The sequence below is a fragment of the Emys orbicularis genome, chromosome 6 (genome assembly GCF_028017835.1).
Source record: "Emys orbicularis isolate rEmyOrb1 chromosome 6, rEmyOrb1.hap1, whole genome shotgun sequence".
Taxonomy (NCBI): Eukaryota; Metazoa; Chordata; order Testudines; family Emydidae; genus Emys; species Emys orbicularis.
Genome location: NC_088688.1, coordinates 98,696,603 through 98,717,060, shown reverse-complemented (window position 1 = coordinate 98,717,060; position 20,458 = coordinate 98,696,603). Strand labels below are relative to the sequence as shown.

Sequence of the window (20,458 nt, the reverse complement as noted above, 5' to 3'; positions counted from 1 at the left end):
GGGGGCAGTTGGACCCTTCCCCCCACCATTGGCCTTGGGGGACAACTGCAGAGAGCAGCCATCCAGAAATACCATCCTGTAGGAACAGAAGCAGCCAAAGCCAGGACCGCTGGACATGCCAGTCAAAACTGTAGCATGTTCCCTGACTTTCTTTGCTCTGTGCTGATTAGCTATTTGCACCAACCCTTCTCCTCCCTCACAGGCTATGTCTGCACTTGGAGCTAGTGGAGTGATTCCCAGCCTGTGTAGACGTGAGTTAGTGTGCTAAAAATATTTGTGGTAGCCACGGTAGCACAGGCAGCAGTGAGTGGCAGCATGGGCTAGCCACCCTGAGTGAGCAACCCATACATTTGTATGGCAGCTACACTATTCTCATTAGTGTGCTAGCTCCAATGAGAGCTTGTGTGAGTATGTCTTCTCATTCTCGAGCTGGGAATCACATCCCCAGCTCCAAGAGTAGACATACTCACAGTCTCCTTACCTCAACTTCACTCCACAACTGCCCCATCTCCCCTGCCCTGTCCCCCTCATGCTTTCCCCTTCACTTTTCTTTCCATTTAGCTGATCCCCTCCTAACTAACTTCCTCCCCCCCTCCCAAAAAAAGCCAAAAACAAAAACGGTATCACAGAACTAACATGACATTTGCCATCACATTGTTCACTCTGCTTATGTCTTATACCCCTTCCCTCACTCTGTGTCTGTCTGGTCTATTTAGACAATATCAGCTCATTATTTCCTTGTTACTTCCCCATCATTCCGTCTGCACCCATCTGTTGTCTTTTGTCTTTTACGAGGATTCTAAGCTTTTTGGGGTAGGGACTGTCTTTTTGTTCTGTTTGTACAACACCTACTGTAATGGGGTCCTAGTTCATGAGTGGAGTTCCTGGGGGAGACAGTAATACAGATAATTAAAAAAATGATGATAAAGCTATGGAGGACATTCTGCAGAAGGGCATAGCAATCTGAAGGGCTGACAGAAATTTTTGGAATCAAGCGCTTGATAGAGTCCCATTAATTTGACAAAATTTTGTTTCATTATATAGCACACTTGGTTTTCCTCTTAGCTGTGTTTCTAGAGAGTTTCTAATTTCTTTGTCACAGCTACCTATGCATATGGAATGTGTATTATGTTTTCTGCAGATGGCGTACTTGGCATTTCTCATGCTGTTCACTTACACTGTGCTAGTGAAGATGGAATCCAGGCCTAGCGTGCAAGAGTGGCTTGTAATTATCTACATTTTCACCACTGCCATTGAGAAAGTCAGGGAGGTGAGCTCTTCCTTTTCTACTCTCTCTACTCTACATCTCTAGAGGACAAATGATAAATAATGACTGCAGATTTTTTGATTCCTTTCCAAAGGGTTTAGCAGAAGAAATATGTATGATCTTTACTTTTCAGTGGTGCTAGTCAGGGCCGGCTCCAGGCACCAGCCCACCAAGCTTGTGCTTGGGGCGGCACCTGGAGGGGGGCGGCGCGGTGCTCCGGCTCCGGCCGCCGGGGAGAGCGGGGCCACGGCCGGGGCTCGCCGCCCTCCCCCCAGCGCTCTGGCCACCAGGGAGAGCGGAGCCCCGGCCGGGCACTCCGCCCTCCTCCCAGGGCTCCGGCTGCCCTCCCCCCCGGCGCCCTCCCCCCGGCCGCCGGGGAGAGCGGAGCCCCGGCTGGGACTCGCCGCCCTCCCCCCGGCGCTCTGGCTGCCGGGGAGAGCGGAGACCTGGCCGGGGCTCGCCGCCCTCCCCCCGGCGCTCTGGCCGCCGGGGAGAGCGGAGCCCCGGCCGGGCACTCCGCCCTCCTCCCAGGGCTCCGGCCGCCCTCCCCCCCGGTGCCCTCCCCCCCCGGCCGCCGGGGAGAGCGGAGCCCCGGCCGGGCACTCCGCCCTCCCCCCGGGGCTCCGGCCGCCCTCCCCCCCGCGCCCTCCCCTGCCGCGCTGGGGGGGGGGGGGGGGGGGGGGGGGGGGGGAGGCTTTTTTGCCTGGGGCGGCAAAAAAGCCAGAGCCGGCCCTGGTCCTAGTTGATTACAAACTAGGGACTGTGTTTCTAAGAATATGTGCCTAATCTTTGCCTCCTAAATCCCTATGTAGGCACCTAAGCTAGTGGGTACAATAGTTTGGCAGGAAATATTTTTGAGAATTCAACAATGTTTACATTCCCAAATTGGGACAAAAAGTCAAAATCTTGAAAATTTTCACAAACCAAAAAAAATTTCGTTTTTGGTTTGGGTCAGTTGTTTCATTCTGATTGTTTTGAAATGTTTCATTTCAATTTTGACCTTTTTAAAAAAACAACAACAACCACACCACTTTTCAGTTTAATTAGCTTAAATTTCATTACAAAAAGTCATTTCAAACTGGAAAATTGGATGGTTTTGTTTTAAAATGTTGCAATGGAACATTTAAATTATTCTGAAACTTTAAAAAAAAACCACCACCTGTCCAGTCATGAGATTTATCAAAACCAATGTTATGTCATGTCAACAGTTTTGGTTTTGATAAATTGACATTTTTCGATTAAAACAGTTATAAAAAAATTCCTGACCAGCTCTAATGGGAACTGTTAGGTGCCCAGCACATTTGAAAATTAATCCACCTATTTAGATGATTAAATATGGAGGTAACAGCCTTAATCAAGACACCTATTTTTGAAAATCTTGGCTTAGGCCACTGGTTCATTGATAATGGAATATGGATTGTATCTCTAGGTCACTGCTTTGATTGTGGCATTGACTGGAAGTTATTACCAATTAACAGCTGTTTGGTGATCTATTGCATGTAAAATACATTGGAGGTCTCCTTCCAGTCTCTGTGGAGAAGAGTCCACATAATAAAAATGAAAGTTGGTTGAAATTTTTCAAAATTTGAAACAAAGATTTTTTTTTTTTTTACAGATTTTGATTTTTGAAAAAATGAAGCAATAATTCAAAATTTATTGCAATTGATTGCTTAAATCAACTGGCATCTCTGGTGGATGTCTCAGCCTAGAGCCAAGTTTTGAATGAGCATGTAGTACATTTTCTGCTAAGGAGGTATTCATTGTAGACCAGGAAACTTGCACTTCAGCTATCTATACTGCATTATGTTCTGTGGAAACATAGAGGACTTTAGCTCCCCAAATTGACAATATGGCACTTCACACACAGACACATCTACAAACATACTGTTAGGTGAAAAAAAACACATTACTGAAATTGGATCCTCTATGCTAAGTACAATCTGCACTCCAAAGCCATAGATGATTTTAGTGACAAAAACAATGGCATGTTTTCTACATTATTTTATAGGATAAGACAGATAATCCAAAATTCTCTTCATCTGACTGTAGTATTACCTAAACACACAAACAAACATAAATAAAATAAAAATAAGTACCATAAATATTTTTAATATTATGTTGGAATGCTTTACTTACTGTTGGAAGCGTAGTGGATACCTTTAAATATTTTACCAATTTGAGACAATTCCTTGTAGTGAAAGTAGGGAATTCTGCTAGAACACCGTTATCTCTCACAGCAGAAGAAACTTTTGAAGTGTGACCCCTGCAAAAAGAGGAAGAGGACATTAAGGCTTTCAAAGGGAAGCCCAAATCTAGAGTAGAAAATGGAGTCTGGAACACATGTGGAAGCTATATGACTGGATATGAGGTTAAAAATGACAAAAGGACACAAAAGGGTTATCTGAGTTTAAAAAAAAATAAATCACAGTATGAAACACCAAGCATCTCAGAGGTCACAGTTGTGCTATGGCACATCTTGTTTGTGGGTTCAGGAACATGTCAATCAAGACTATTAAACAGAACTTACAGGAGAATTTCTTAGTCCATATATCAGTTCTGGTCTACTGGAAAAGTAACACTGTGTCTTACACATGCAACTGATTGATTCCTCAGGGCCTTGTTATGTTTGACTGTGCAGAAGTGTTTCTCTAGATTGTATCAAGGAACTGTTACAGCCTTAGGGCCTGATCTTTGCAAATACTCATGTAAGTAGCTGTACACATGTGAGTAGTCCCAGATTTGGCATTTACATGAAGTTACTCATATGAGTAAATTCTTGCAGGATCAGGGCCTAACATTTCAAAATCTCTTTTATTTGCTCCTTATCAGTTTGATCTTCCATAGCAGTGCATAATTGGCCTCAGTCGTGCAATGTGTAAAGGTCTTATTTATGGCCTTGCAAAGATTCCACTTCACACATTTGCTTAGTGAAGCTGAAAATCCCTTTGGGGCACCCTTACAGTTCAAGAAGCAAACATTTCAATCTCTACCTTCCCAGTTTCCAACATTCCCTTTTCAGGATTGGCATACATAGATCTTATTTTGTATTTCAGATCTAAACTAAAACACATTAATTACTTTCATGTCAGCAGGGTTGGGTTGGTATTTTCCATGACTGTGGGGCTTTTGAAAGGGTTTCTGTAGGTCATGACCATTTCTCCTCCAAACAAACCCTATACTTGTTTACAAAAAAATACACATGCTTAACAATTGTATACTACTTGCTCTTTTCTGCTATGGAATATATTCCTCAGTGAATGAATTAAGAAGCAGAATTCATTTATCAATAGAGAGAACTAACCTATTTGGTGTGGCAAGAGGGGTTCTTGAGCACTATGACCATTACTGTTTCATTTCAAATTCCAGCAATCATGGAATTGCAGAGCACTGACCTTGTGAACTTTCATTGTAAAAACTTGCCATAAATCAAGTATTTCCATGTACCAATTGATGGTTCAGACAGGGTGGGGGCTGAAGGGTGAGGGTTTTATTGCTCTCCGTTATTTTCCCCCCCACTTTCTTTTTAGATATTTATTTCAGAGCCAGGAAAGTTCAGCCAAAAGGTGAAGGTGTGGATTTATGAGTACTGGAACTTCACTGATTCCATAGCTATCATCCTGTTTGTGACTGGTTTTGGCTTACGCTGGGCTGATCCTCCTGTTCAAACAGTAGGAAGGCTAATTTACTGCTTGGATATAATATTTTGGTATGCTCGGCTCCTTGACTTCTTTGCTGTAAATCAACATGCAGGCCCATATCTGATGATGATTGGGAAAATGGTGAGTATTTGACTGCAGGGTAGCATTTTTGCACTTATGACACCTAATATGATGGACGAGTAAAGTTCAGAAATGGACACAAAATAGAGTGGTGGCCAGACTAGCGGGGCTAATAATTCATAAGTATTTTACCAACAAGTTGTGCCTCTCTTTCTGATGGCAAGTTGTCCGTGATCAGAGCACAGTTTTTGCTAATTTGTTCATTATTTGAATTTATCCACAGAAGTCATTTTCTCTTAGTTCCTCAGAGAAAGGCTGCATTTTAGCTGAGCTTTCTGATAAACAGTGAGGAAAAAACAAACAAAAAAATCCTCTCTAGCTGTGGCAGACAGTGACTTAGTACCTTAGGTAATTCCCCTAGGTCTTGGAAACTGTCTCAGGATTATTTTATATCTAGATTAAAATAATTCTATCTCATGTTTAGCAGGCAAACTTGCCCTGAGATCAAAGTTTTTTTTCTGCATGAGAATTGAGACTGCACTACTGTATGCTCTTGAGAGAGATCTGTGGACTCCTGTTGTAATTTCCCTCCATTATTGGGAAATGTCTTGTTAATACTTTAAATTTTGTCTCACATAATAATTATAGCACAGTATTAAAAGGTGAAATTATTTTCTGTAAGATTCATTGAGGAAGACCTCATGACTGAAATTCACCCCTGGACAGAGGACCAGCTGAAGGCCTGTGAACCGTTCAAGTCCTACTTATGCCTTCTAAGAAGGACTTGAGTGATGGGTAGGCCTCATACTGGCTCTGTGAGGTGGCATGAATTTCACCTCTGGCTTGACCTTATTATCCACTAATTTATGGAACTAAAACCTGGACTTTCCTCTCCCAAAGAAATGATGATATTACATAAAAACGTAAGAACGCCCATATTGGGTCAGACTAAAGATCCATCTAGCCCAGTATCCTGTCTTCTGACAGTGGCCAATGCTAGGTGCTCCAGAGGGAATGAGCAGAACAGGTAATCATCAAGTGATTCATCCCCTGTTGCCCATTCCCAGCTTCTGGCAGCAGAGGCTAGGGACACCATCCCTGCCCATCCTGGCTAATAGCCATTGATGGACCTATCCTCCATGAATTTATCTAGTTCTTTTTTTAACCCCATTACAGTCTTGGCCTTCACAACATCTTCTAGCAAGGAGTTCCACAGGTTGATTGTGTGCTGTGTGAAGAAATATTTCCTTTTGTTTATTTTAAACCTGCTGCCTATTAATTTTATTTGGTGACCCCTAGTTCTTATATTATGAGAAGGAGTAAATAGCACTTCCTTATTTACTTTCTCCAGTCTAGGGTTGTCAATTTTGATTGGCTGTATTCCTGAAGGTTTCATCACATGACATAATCTTTTATTAAAGATTAATTTTTAATTCCTGGAGACTTCAGGCCAATCCTGGAGGGTTGGCAACCCTATTCTCCACAGCAGTCATAATTTTATAGACCTCTATCATATTCTGACTTAGGCGTCTCTTTTCCAAACTGAAAAGTCCCAGTCTTATTAATCTCTTCTCATATGGAAGCAGTTCCAGACCCCGAATAATTTTTGTTGCCCTTTTCTGTACCTTTTCCAATTCCAATATATCTTTTTTGGGATGGTCCAACCACATCTTCATGCAGTATTCAAGATGTGGTCATACCATAGATTTATATAGAGGCAATATGATATTTTCTGTGGTGTTATCTATCCCTTTCTTAATGATTGCCAACATTTTGTTACCTTTTTTGGCGGCTGTTGCATATTGAGTGGATGTTTTCAGGGGACTATCCACAATGACTTCAAGATCTCTTTCTTGAGTGGTAACAGCTAATTTAGACCCCATAATTTTATATGTATAGTTGGGATTATGTTTTCCAATGTGCATTACTTTGCATTTATCAACATTGAATTTCATCTGCCATTTTGTTGCCCCATCACACAGTTTTGTGAGATGCCTTTGTAACTCTTCACAGTCTGTTTTGGACTTAACTATCTTGAGTAGTTTTGTAACATCTTCAAATTTTGCCACCTCACCGTTTACCCCTTTTTCCAGTTTGTTTCTGAATATGTTGAATAGGACTGGTCCCAGTACAGACTCCTGGGGGACACCACTATTTACCTCTCTCCATTCTGAAAACTGACCATTTATTCCTATCCTTTGTTTACTATCTTTTAACCAGTCACTGGTCCAGGAGGGGACCTTCCCTCTTATCCCATGACAGCTTACTTTGCTTAAGAGCCTCTCGTGAGAGACCTTGTCAAAGGCTTTCTGAAAATCTAAGTACACTATATACACTGGATCACCCTTGTCCACACTTGTTGACCCCCTCAAAAATTCTAGTAAATTAGTGAGGCATGATTTCCCTTTACAAAACCATGTTGACTCTTCCCCAACAAATAATGTACATCGATGTGTCTAACAATTCCGTTCTTTACTATAGTTTCAACCAGTTTGCCTGGTACCAAAGTCAGGCTTACTGGCCTGTAATTACCAGGATCACCTCTGGAGCCTTTTTAAAAAATTGGTGTCACATTAGCTATCCTCCAGTCATCTGGTACAGAAGCTGATTAAAATGATAGGTTATATACCACAGTTAGTAGCTCTGCAATTTCACATTTGAGTTCCTTCAGAACTCCTGGGTGATACCATCTGGTCCTGGTAACTTATTACTGTTTAGTTTATCAATTTGTTCCAAAACCTCCTCTAATGACACCTCAATCTGGGACAGTTCCTCAGATTTGTCACCTAAAAAGAATGGCTCAGGTTTGGGAATCTCCTTCACATCCTCAGCCATGAAGACAGATGCAAATAATTAATTTAGTTTTCATTTATTATTATTTAAATACATATATGTGAAAGCTGTGATTTGTACTCCCACTCAGAATGAATATCACTATTTTAATACAGCTATCTGTATTTAATTTTTCCATGCAGACAGCAAACATGTTCTATATTGTGATTATGATGGCAATAGTGTTGCTGAGTTTTGGGGTATCACGAAAGGCGATCCTTTCTCCAGAAGAGCCTCCCACCTGGACTCTCGCACGAGATATTGTGTTCCAACCCTATTGGATGATGTTTGGTGAGGTCTATGCTGGAGAAATAGATGGTAAGTGATCTTGATGGGACTACTAATGTGCTTAAAGTTAAGTATGTGCTTAAGTGCTTTGCTGGATTTGGGCCATACAGCTTGGGCCAACTATAAAGTCCATACTTCCTCAAAGCATGTTGGTTTCAGTGTGCATCTTATGTTATCTGGCTATATCATGCATGATCAGAAAGGAGAATATTCCCTTTCGGATCTTTGTTAAATCAGCTTTAGACAGGGCCAGCTCCAGGCACCAGCTTAACAAGCAGGTGCTTGGAGCGGCCAAGGGAGAGGGGCGGCACCTGCGGCAATTTGGGGGCGGCAGGTCCCTCACTCCCTCTGGGAGCGAAAGACCTGCCGCTGAACTGCCGCCGCCGATCGCGGCTTTTTTTTTTTTTCCAATTGCTGCCGCCGATCGCAATCGCGGCTTTTTTTTTTTTTTTTGCTTGGGGCGGCAGAAATGCTGGAGCCGGCCCTGGCTTTAGAGCCTTAAATTTAACCTTGTAAATGAAGTCACAAAGCCCATGACAGAGCATGTGGGAGCTAGTGACAAAGCATTTTTCATTCAGGGGATCCTGCTTTGGAATGAATTTCTGGAGGAGATTAAGTCAATCCAAAATCTGACCATCTTGAATAAATACTGCAGAGCCTTTTCACCACAGCAAGAATTACACTCATAACATCGAAACCCCCATCTACCCAAACCGCCCCCACAAAAACCTGTAACAAACAAATGTTTGTTGATTTGTGATTTGAAGAGGTCTAAGATTTTTCTTAAAAACAAAAGGGAAAACTCCTCAGTTGGTATAAACTAGCACAGATCCTCTAAAATTACTAGGGTTTCCCTGCTTTACACCAGATGAGATCTGTCCTTCTAGAATGAAACGCGTATTAAATATTAACCTACCAGGGCTATGCTGATTTATGTGGTAACTGTGGTTTTCATTTCCTTTCTGTGAAGCTTGTGAATTAAATGAAGACTGCCCTCCTGGGTCCTTCCTGACGCCATTCCTCCAAGCTGTATACCTCTTTGTACAGTACATCATCATGGTCAACTTGCTGATTGCTTTCTTTAAGTAGGTACCAATGAGATGTTGTTGCAAAACCAAACCAGTGGCTATGCTACAAATATTTCTACAGGAGGATCCAACAAAAGCCCCCCCTTTAGCCTATGATAAACCCCTAACTTCCAGGGTGTACTTGTGCTTGTAAACAGGTGGAGGTTCTGTCATTTGGTGCAGTCTAATCCACCCTAAATAAACAATGCTGCTTTAATCATTATTTTTAAGAATCATAGGGTGAATTTATCTCTGGCATCCTTTGCATCCAGAGATGGGAAGTGCCATCAAAGACAGAGTAATCACCCCAATTTCTCTTCCAGTTTGGTGGTGGAATTTTAATAAGAGGCTCCCTGGAGACCCCTCCATTGCACTGAGGTCAGTTTCTCCTGACTGTTAATGCAAAAGAGCAATGCATATAACTAGAGCACTGGCAGTGAAGAACAATCCAAACCTTCTAAACAGTTTTTTGAATTCTATAATTTCAATATTTCAGTGGAGAATTTCTTTCAAATCTATTCCCAGCCATAGATTAAAAAAAAATCAACTTGAAGAAATGCAGTGATTAGAGTTCAAGGCAATTGAATGATCAACATCCATCTTTGTTTCCATTCCCAAACAGAAATTCCTGTGCTGAAATTATGGCAAGGCAGGATTTCTTTTTCATATATAGCTGTGAACAGGGCCGGCTCTACTGTTTTCAACGCCCCAAGCAGCGCGCCGAATTGCCGCCGCGGATGGCGGGGGCAGTCCGTGTGCTGTTAGGGCAGCACGCGCGTTTCTGCGGCGGCGGCAATTCGGCGGCAGCTTCTGTCTTCAGCCGGAAGATAGAAGCCGCAGAATTGCTGCCGCGGGCAGCTGAACATAGAAGCTGCCGCCGAATTGCCGCTTCCGCGGAAATGCGCATGCCGCCCTAACGGCACATGGACTGCCCCTGCCGTCCGCGTTGGCAATTCGGCCCAGAGCGGCAAAACACACGGACTGCCGCCCCTTGCAGATTGCCACCCCAAGCACCTGGTTGGAATGCTGGTGCCTGGAGCCGGCCCTGGCTGTGAAATTGCAGTGTGAATTATTTCTATATTTAAATCTTCAGTAGCAACGATGTGCTAAACCCAACATTTCTGCAGTTTGGTTTCTTTCTCATTGGACAAAAATTGGTTATCCTCAGTACAGACTTAGCAGTACATCTAATTATTCTCTCAAAAACAGAACTGGTGTTGTTATGATTCACTTTTGGGTCTTCAAGAGCCAGGTGTGATCAGGAAATTATAAATAGATTGAAATGAAAGCTGTGCCTCAAGACTGAAGGTCACTTTCCAGAGCATTGGCCTGTTGTTGTACAATAAACTGTTGGATGTTTTTTTCAGTGCCAACTTTAGCAGTGTCACTGACCCCAAAGAACCCTTTGCAGGAGAGCCTTTTGAACTGCTGCTGCCTGCTGTAGGGTGTTGGTGGAAGGAGACATGGAGAGGGAAGTGGAGGAACCAGTACTGAAGAACAATTTCCATTCTGCAGCATTGTTTTGTTACAACCATTTCCCTGGCTGCCAGTCCTGATTCCGACATTTAATCCAGTTCAGATATTCAGGCAATGTTGAATTCTTGAGATTATTTGACGGGGAGGAGGGAACTTGAAACACTCTGAGATTTTCAAAGCCACCTCAGTGGATGTCCAAATCTGTGAGGCAACTTTGAAAATGTCAGCCTCTGTGCATTGTCTGCCTCTACCTGCTGCTGCTTTGTTAAATTAAAGTTGCTAAACTGATTTACCCCATTTTAGGATTGGGCCCTTTGTTTCAATAGTGCAGTGTATCTGGAGACAGGCATCTTGTGTTATCATGTGTTCCTCACATGAACCTCTCTCTTTTTCTCCCCTCTCTCTGTTTTACAGTAATGTTTATTATGATATGAAATCCATATCAAACAAGCTCTGGAAATACAACCGTTACCGCTACATCATGACGTATTATGAGAAGCCATGGCTGCCACCGCCTTTCATCATTCTGAGCCACATTGGCCTCCTCATAAACCACATCTGCCACCATCGTCCCCCAAATGAGCTGGATCAAGAGGAAGGCGATGTTGGACTAAGTAAGCAGAGGGCAAGTTTTCCAGGCCTTCTGCTGGGGGGCCTACAGGAATAAGTGATCAGGGATGTTTTGCTAGCCTTCCATCGCCTTGTTGGTGGGCTTGATAGTGAAAGGGACACTTGCTGAGGTTTGTACTGTAAGATCTAATTTGGCTATCAGCCCAGACCAGTAAGGGGTTGTGTCACCACCTGCCCTGCAACTCTGGGTGCCTTAAATGCTATGCTGCTGTGCCTCACAGCCCTGATGCTAACAGCCCACATACAAGTATGCAGGTCACACCCTGGCTTCCACCATCCAGTTACTTTTTGCAGAGTGAGCCCAACACCACCCCAGTTCTGAATTTCCCCCATATCTGCTGATGTGACAATCTGCTGAGGTTCAGTGTTTCACTTGCTCAGGCAAAGGGGGTGAGTTTTTGCTACTGCTAACTTTTGTGATAACTCCCTGACGCATCAACTTGTCAGCAAACTATTAGGATTCTGCCAGTCCAAACCTTTCCTTGCTGGCCACAATCCGTGAACCACAACTCCCGAATCCCCCAGTGCTGACCAGTCCTCTCCTGGAACATTGACAGACATTATTAAGTTCATTGCTCCTTTAAAGAGACAATATGCTGCAGCTCACTAATTTAACTGGGGTTTGACAAACACTCTTATTTCAATCACAGCATTGAAATGGTTTATAGTAAAATTAAACCAAGTTTATTTAACAAAAGGACATGGGAGTGGGTGATACCAAATATAAGGAATAAAGGTAGACTGGGTTACAAGCAAACAAAAGTAAAAATACACTTATAAGATTAAAAATTAATTTCAGCAAGTTACAATCTTTGCCTCACCTATATTTGGTTCCCAAAGACTTCAACCCTCTTGGTTGAAGGATCAAATGTTCTGTGGTTTCAAGAGCTCTGGACCCTTGAATCCCTCAAGTGAGAGACAACTCAAATGTCTTTTTGCCCCATCATATCACCCCAAAGTTCATTGTCTCTGTTTCAAGGGCCAGGAAGGCTTTCTGCTATTCTTTCCTTCCTGTGGACATCCCACCCCCCTGCTGATTCATGTGTGTTAGGGTAGCCTCTGACACCTTATCCACTCAGGGGTATGTTAGGATGGCTTCTGAGACCATATCCACTTGGTAGCCCCTGAGACTTTATTCACTCGTTTCCCAAGAACTCAGCTCAACTCCAAACTCATCACTGAGGTTCATTTATTAGCATACAGTCAAACTATATGGAGCTGATAAGACTCGTGTGGGGATGGGTACAGTGTATACCACACATACAGAGTACAAAATTATTAATCAGTTTATATACTCATTCAGAAACAAACTGTCACATGTGCCTTCTATTCTACATTGTATCACATGCTCTGTAACTGGTTCATTAGTTTCTGGGAAACAATCTCTACACAGATCACAAGCTGTTCATACACCGTACGTATGCTATCTCTTGCATATTGCTTATTGCCCTACTATCTCTTTTCTACTAGCTACATATTTTACATATTTACAAGGCTACTGTGAATGCATACTTTGTTCATTGTTGCACGCCCTTGCTCAGAATAAATCTACATTCCACACTTTTTTTTCTTTTATAGATATAACTTTTTCAGTTTAATCATATTTCTTTCTCTTTTTGTTTTTGTTTTTAAGATGTATTATTCAGCAGCATATTCCCAGGACCACAATGGTGGCTATTAATTGTATACACATTAATAATAAACTTATTGTTTGAATTCTGGCTTGGAGGTTAACCTCCTCTAGGATAGCCCACCATAGGTTAACTGGTTTTGCAATGCTGGTATAACCATCTCACCACTTTGTTTGGATATGAGTTGGGTGATAGGTACCAGCTGTTCCAAAGTGCATTCTGCGAAACCCTGATTTTATTTCTGCTATTTCCTGAACCAAATGAATTACAAGTTTATTACTGTATATACCACATGCAATAGCCTTGGACATATTATTATCGTGATCAGCAGTTCTGGCCATTAAGTTTTTAAGATCCAGGCTTAAGGGAGGATTCCCAAACTTGGCTACTACTTTTAAACATCCTTTTGCCTATATTTCAGTTACATTATTAAAAAAAAAAAGATAGGAGATATAATGTTTGTATCACCACAGGAAACTAAGGTGTGAAACAGCACATAGGCCAATTAAAATAACATTCCTTGGGTCCATACTGGAAGTGGCCCCCTTCAGCTGCTACACACTACTTGCCATTCCCAGTATACATAGTGCTTATTTCACCAACTTCCCAGCATCTCATCTATACTGTGCAATTTGCAGACTGTTGCACCACAGTGAACCCATGTGCCGGCAACTCTGTCTGTAAGACATTACACATGCACATGTAAATGTGCCCCAGGTGCAAACAGCAATACAAGTTGCAAATGTAGTCACTGTCAACAACTTAGGGCGGAAGGGTAATCTAGTGAATATGGCACTGGACTGAGACTGAGAACTCCTGGGTTCAATACCCAGTTGAGCCACAGACTTCCTGCATGATCTTGAACAAGTTGTTTAATTCCCCATCTGTAATATTGGGATAAAATGTCCCTATTTCACAGGATTGTACCTACATTCATAAATTTGAAAGCCAGACAGGGCCATTATGGTCATCTAGTTTGACCTCCAGCATAATACAAGCCATAGAACCTCACCCAGTAAGACAATACTCAGTATTAAGAGGATAAAATCCATTAATGATTCAGGTCCTAAGATAGTATGTGATGAGGCCATATAAATACCTAAATAGACAGAGATGTCCAGTAGTTAATAGTGGTCAGGAATCTATGCCTGATTTTTCAGGAAATGCAATTTCTGACCCGTGCACCTGACCTATTGTGCAGTGCTGTACACAGGTGGAGTTTTCCTTCTTGGCTTCTATAGCAATCAGGCAATGATGACAAGAAGCATGACATTTGATAACCCCTATCTCAGCGTGAGTAAATAAAAGCTGCTTATAGATTTAAAGGAGCCATAAAATGAAACCATTCAAAAGATTTGGTTATGCAAGTGAACAATATAAGTAACAGGAAGTCCCTGCCTAGCTAGTTTCCTGCCCACATCCAAAATATCCTCTTTAAATGAGACAACAAAGTTGCTGTTACTTAGCACCAGGATGCTCTACTCCATAGTAATGGACAACTTTATGCTTTTTGGAATACAGTGCATTGCAGTATGCATTCTTTATGCTTATAATGGGGTGTTTCACAAACACATCCCAGGTTATTGATAATCTGTGCTTGCTGTGCTGAATATGTATCCCTAAAGATATCAGTCATGGTCAGAACTGATAACTGACTCCATATTCAGGATTAACTAGTTAGAGTTTAACCACTTCACTGCTAGTCCTTGTTTCAGCTCCTGTGCTGTGGAAGGATGCAGCATCATTCCTTTGAAGTAGTAATGTTCCTCTGGAATATTTGCATGCCATAAGTGAGTAAACTGGCACATGGGACAGCTTGTTTGTAGGGCACAGAAAACCTAAAAGAGCTGTTTAGCTCACTTAAAGGTTCTTTGAATAGAGAGGCTATTGACTTGGCTTCACACATTTTTTCAGACAGTTATTTCAGGTATTTGAATTTGCTTACAAAGCCAAAACTATATCGAAAACAGCTTGGCAAGTTTTTTTCTGCATCAAGTTAAAGTTCTGTAGATCAGTGTCTATCCAGGACATAGGGAAACTGTGCCACCCAGTGGAAAATGAATGCATATACAAAGGCATGGTAAATGGAATCATCCAGACAAGTACAGAAAGATCATGGGAAGGACCTATTAGATTATTGAGTACATCCCACTGCAAAGAAGGATGTAGTACTCCAATAGAGGATGTACCATGTATTACAAAGACACAATAAAATCTTTTAATGTCAACCTTTGCTAACCATTGCCTCACAGTTTCCGCACAGTTACCACAGTGTAGTGGGAAACTATGGTATCTCAGACACCACTATGTGGTAACTGCTGACAAATGCTGTCCATTGCAGTATAGTTGCTAAAGACCATGGCAAAAGAGAATTTGAAGACCAAGTAAAAGGAATTTAGGTCTATTTTTTAAAGAAAATTTTTGCCAAATGCATTGTGTGAATGGAGATATTATAGTTCCCAAATCTGAGAATCCCAGTGCATGAAGAAACATATCTCTGGAGTGTTGAAATTCACTTTGAAGTTGCTGGAAACCCCCCTCCTCCCCCCCCCCAAAAAAAGAATTTGGAAGATGTGGAGAAGAAAACAATGAAATATCCTGAAGAGAAGTTCTCCAGATACTGACTAATTGTTTGATATTGTTTACATGTCTTAGCAGTAGCTTAGACTTGACCAATTCTGTGAAAAAATCTTTTATTGGCCTACTGTAAGAATAGTCTCAAAGCATGCCAAGCTTGTTACATATATCTGGAGTTGTACATTTAAATATGTATTGCAATATCCCTTGGTTAATATTTGTATACATATGAATGTTTGAAAGCAATTAAGTGAAAAAGAACTCCATGACCACCTATCACACTGAATGTTTGAAAGAGCCCTGGTTGCTATAGCTGGTGTAAATTCTCTTTAGAAATGTTTTGAGACAAGGTAGAGCAGTCATATGAAAGAAGAGCCTCATAAGTAAGTCATATAGTGGAAAGTATTGGGTATTAGGTATAACTATATAAACATAATGCATGAAAATACTGGAGAGAAAAAGTATCTCTAAGATCAGTTATTTGGCTGTGCATTTTCAAATCTTTTTATAAAATGAGTCAACATGCAAGAGGGCTTGTATCAGCTGCCCTTTTTCTCCTTGGATTGAGAAAGATGCTATAAAGCACATATACACATGTTTGGAATGTACACACATCACTAGTCTCCATATATAAGCACAGTTTCAAGAAACGAAAGGAAATATATTTTAACAGTTTCTTTCTTTTTTTAGTAAAGCAGGGCAAATGAATTTCTTTGTCAGTATGTTTGGTACCAGCTATCATATTATTTGTTTAGAACTCTACCTGAGTGATGAGGACTTGAAGAAACTTCATGAGTTTGAGGAGCAGTGTGTGGAGAGGTACTTTCATGAAAAGAATGAAAGCTTGAATTCCAGTTACAGTGAAAGGATCCGTGTGACATCAGAAAGGTATGAGGGATTTGCTGCTGCTGAAACCTACCTAGAATGGGTATAAAAGACTGTTGGCTAACTAATGTTTTGAATACAAAGTATAGTTGCTCCAATATATGTGTGCAGGGAAAGAGGAAAGGGCTTATATAGCCCTTTCTCCCACCCTGCATCCATAATGTATCTATTTAAACTAAGTGCAAAGTGTGACTGGTTAATGGTTCTGGCAAAAATGCACTCCCACGTGTGCAGTACATGAGCAGTTGAGGGTGTGGCTAGGGAATCACACCATTTTACCTTTGCAAACTATGTACCACTAAGAGGATGGTAGCGGGGTGGAGCATGTGTAACACATTTTTATTTGCAGGTTTATTAATTACCAGTGATGAGCATTCTTCTCACAGTGACCCTAGATGATGTATACCTATCATTCATGATATGGAGACCTAATAGCTACAGCCCGTATGGAATTACCTTTGTTATACTTTCAGCTACACTTCCTCCCTCTAGTCATAATGTGTCAAAGGTGTGCTCGTTGGGACTTCCAAAAGCACAAGTGCTGTCCTAACTCAGCTTCCTCATTCCCCCAAACTCCTATTGACTTCAATGAGAGCAGAGTTAGACCAATGATGAGTGCTTTTGAAAATCTCACACAAAGTGTCACCATTGAGCTATTAGCATAAATTTATTTTGCCTAGTGAAATGTAGCCCACTTAACACATTACCTACTCATGGACTTCATTTTCCATATACCAAACCAAAATGCGTACAAGAAAATGAATGAGTCTTGTAAAAAAATGGCCGATAAAAAGATAGATTTGTTCATATAGCGAATTTCTATTATACCAGGAAGATCTGAGTTAATTGAAAACTGAAGTGATAAACAATAGATCAGTTAAATGAAAATGTATTTAGCAGAATAGAAAGAACCCCTCTTAAAAGAATACTGCTTAGATGAGTAACATTTTTGGATCACCAAGGTTTCTTTGTAGCATGATTTCTGTTCAGCACAGCTGCTGGTTTAGATTCTTGGAGGTATCCAGATACGCTGCATCCTTTAGATACCTTGCTGCTAATAGAATGCAGTTACTCTTGTGTACTGCCTGCTTCTAGTTTAATGCCTTTGTACATTGGTGGGATGACATATGGAGAGATTATATGATCTAATCTATCTATAGCTAAAACTAAGAAAATCATTTAGTTTAAATTAACTTATTGGATCATTTCAGGTTGGGAACTTCTCACAATGTACATTAAGGGTTTGAAGGCCTTAAAATACTTTGCTTGACTGGCAGATGAATTCTACAGAGAAAGTAAAAGGTAGCATTCAGATGTATAAAATATGAACCAAGGTGGCAAATAGATCCTCTGAAAAAAGTTCTTTCCCCACCAGGCTTTTATATGTAAGAAATGAAAAAAAACTAATCTGTAGTCCTGTGAGCCCTTTTAGAGTGGTGTTTTTTTGTTTTTGTTTTTTTTGGTACAAGAAAGAAAGAGACCTCTGAAGACAGAAGGGCTCACAAACAATTTACCCATATTTTCCAGTTCTCTCTTGTTCTCCATGATCATTAACTTTGTGCCAGCAAGCGGTGGTTGATTTGAATGTGTTAATTATTAGAGTAGATTACCCCCCATTGAAAAGTCAGTGTAAAATTCATTTTAGGCTCTCTAGCTTTTAGCCCAGTAGTTCTGAATGTAGATCATGAATCAGGTTAGTTTATCATCAGATGGAGGTGTTTATGAAGATGGAAACCACGGTAGAAAAATAGGAGTGGATTGTTTAATTAGAGAATGGTAAAGATTTTCTCTGTTTTAATGTTTTTATTCATCATTTGGAATAAAGGAATAAAATAATACAAAGATTTCTTCCTTATTATTTTAATATGGGTGTGTTTTTCCCTAGAGTGGAGGAGATGTTTTTGCTGCTGAAGGAAGTGCATGAGAAGGTGTTCTACATCAAAGACTCTTTGCTGTCCCTGGACAGCCAGCTAGGCCACCTGCAGGACCTCTCTGCCTTGACTGTCGATACCCTAAAAGTCATTTCTGCTGTAGACACGTTGCAGGTAGAGGAGGCCTTGCTGGCTGAGACAAAGCACCGAGCCTGTAGGAAACTGCCACATAGCTGGAATAATGCCATATATTCGAAGACTTTGAGCAGTTTGGAATGTTTGAATGATAAGAATTACAACTACTACAGCATGCCTCCTTCCCTTCTAAGGAGCTTGGCAAGAAGTCAGTGGTCATCAGAGTGCCATAGCCACATTGTTGAAACTGGGGACTACAAGGACGTGAAGATAGCAGGTGTCCAGAAAAAGCAAGAAATAGAAAGTGACACACTCACTTCTGGGGTATCCTCTGAGAGTAAATCAACCCCTGGATATGGACAGTTCCTCTTGGTCCCACATCAGGGAGCAGCTTCCACTGAAGAGGTCCACTTGAATTTGTCCCTTCCAAGCACTCCTGCCAAGTACAGGCGAGATGAGTTGGCAGCTAAGCAACAAAATAACCACGGTAGCACTGCATTGCACCAAAGTTTGCAGAGTACTAATCTCACTGAAAAAAAGGCAAAAAATTGCCAAGAGAGACAATGGGACTCCATTATTCAGTTACCATCTGAGAAGGATAATGGGATTGTGGTGGAGCACTCTGTGAGTCCCCAGCCATCTGCCACTGACAGGGAGACCTTAGTGCCCTCACACAACTCCAGTGAGGAAACCAGAGGTGCTTATGTGAACTGGGGGTTCTCTGAAGGGGATGAAAAAGGAGTTGTATGCAGTGAGAAAAGGCAGCAGTTGTGCATGCATTCCACCTGTAACAGTGACTGCAACTGCACCCGTGGTACTCCACAGCATGTCCAGATAAAAGCATCAAAATCCTTCTCCTACAACTCAGACAAATCAGGATATGACAGTGACACCTCAGAGCCTGAGCCCATGTGCCAGCGTAGCACCATCTTCTGGATCAACCCACTCAGGAGAGACTGGACTTTCCACAAGAGCAGCAGCTTTCAATCCCGCAAGGGAGAGAAAGTGGGGAAGACCTGCAAAACCAAAGGTAGTAATATTAAAATATTATATTATGATAGCATCTTTCACTGAGGTTTGGGGAACTGCACGGGGGAAAGGGAGGGGACTATTCTTCAGTTTAATATTATTTATTGAACCTTCACTTTCTAATCAAATCTCTGTTGTATAATAATTTAATTTTGTTTTTCTTTACCCTCAGAGCTATCAAAATCTGCAGAGTTGATCCCGTCTGTGTGGACAGAAGCAAAACAACAGAACAGAGACAGACAATCCCAGAAGGACAAGAAGAAACAAAAAACGCTTCAGGTGCCGGTAGGTACAGGTGTAAGCTGAATGCAATGTTCTCAATCTGCCTTGGTAGCTCTTTAGTGACAGTATTGTAGTAGGGGATAGTAAAGTTAGCATTAACGCCCACTGGGGTTTTAGCCCTGGAAAAGTACTGCAGTCATGACCAAACTGGAAAGCCCCTAAATAATTAATCCCAAATCTATTGTCTTGGTTTGTTTTTGTTTAAATTCTCTTTATTTATAATGTTTAGTGACCCAATCCTGCACCCACTGAAGTCAGCGAGAGGTTACCATTGACTTCAAAGGATGCAGGATCAGGCCCTAAATCAGTTTTGTGTGGTAAGGACTCCTGTCCTCACTTCCTGATTAAGGCCAGGGTTTGGGAGGGTGCACTTGAATAATGGGACAGAAGGAAGGAGCAGCTTCAATCATGCCATCAGTTGCTGACAGTCAAGATCCAAGCTTTTCTGACGGGAGCTTGCACAGAAAAAAAGAAAAGCCCCTTCTTTGCCTCCGACCTACAGCAATCCAATGCCCCCTTCCCTGAGTCCTAGCTGCTTTTTAAGGGAATGTGGAGTGCATCAGTATTTTTTTACAGATTCCCAACATCTTTGTGAGCTTGAGAACCGTTATCCCAATTTTAGTGATGAAAAAGCTGAGGCAGAGGAAGGTTTAACTTCATTACTTAATAATGGCTTATTGTGCAGGCTTAGCAGAGTTATGAATAGAACCCTGAAGTGCTGATTCTCATCACTAGACAGCATGATAAACAATTCTATTTTAAAGATTGT

At 41.5% G+C, this 20,458-nt stretch overlaps 1 protein-coding gene across 1 annotated transcript in view; it reads left to right on the top strand.

The window, feature by feature from the left end:
- The window catches only part of TRPM6 (transient receptor potential cation channel subfamily M member 6), a 111,089-nt gene that overhangs the window by 55,242 nt on the left and 35,389 nt on the right, over positions 1–20,458 (top strand). The window contains exons 19-26 of the mRNA XM_065405909.1: positions 1,142–1,270; positions 4,795–5,046; positions 7,962–8,136; positions 9,077–9,191; positions 11,064–11,263; positions 16,243–16,375; positions 18,258–19,408; positions 19,580–19,692. Coding sequence (XP_065261981.1) covers positions 1,142–1,270; positions 4,795–5,046; positions 7,962–8,136; positions 9,077–9,191; positions 11,064–11,263; positions 16,243–16,375; positions 18,258–19,408; positions 19,580–19,692 — 2,268 coding nt within the window. The remainder of the gene's footprint in view (positions 1–1,141; positions 1,271–4,794; positions 5,047–7,961; positions 8,137–9,076; positions 9,192–11,063; positions 11,264–16,242; positions 16,376–18,257; positions 19,409–19,579; positions 19,693–20,458) is intronic.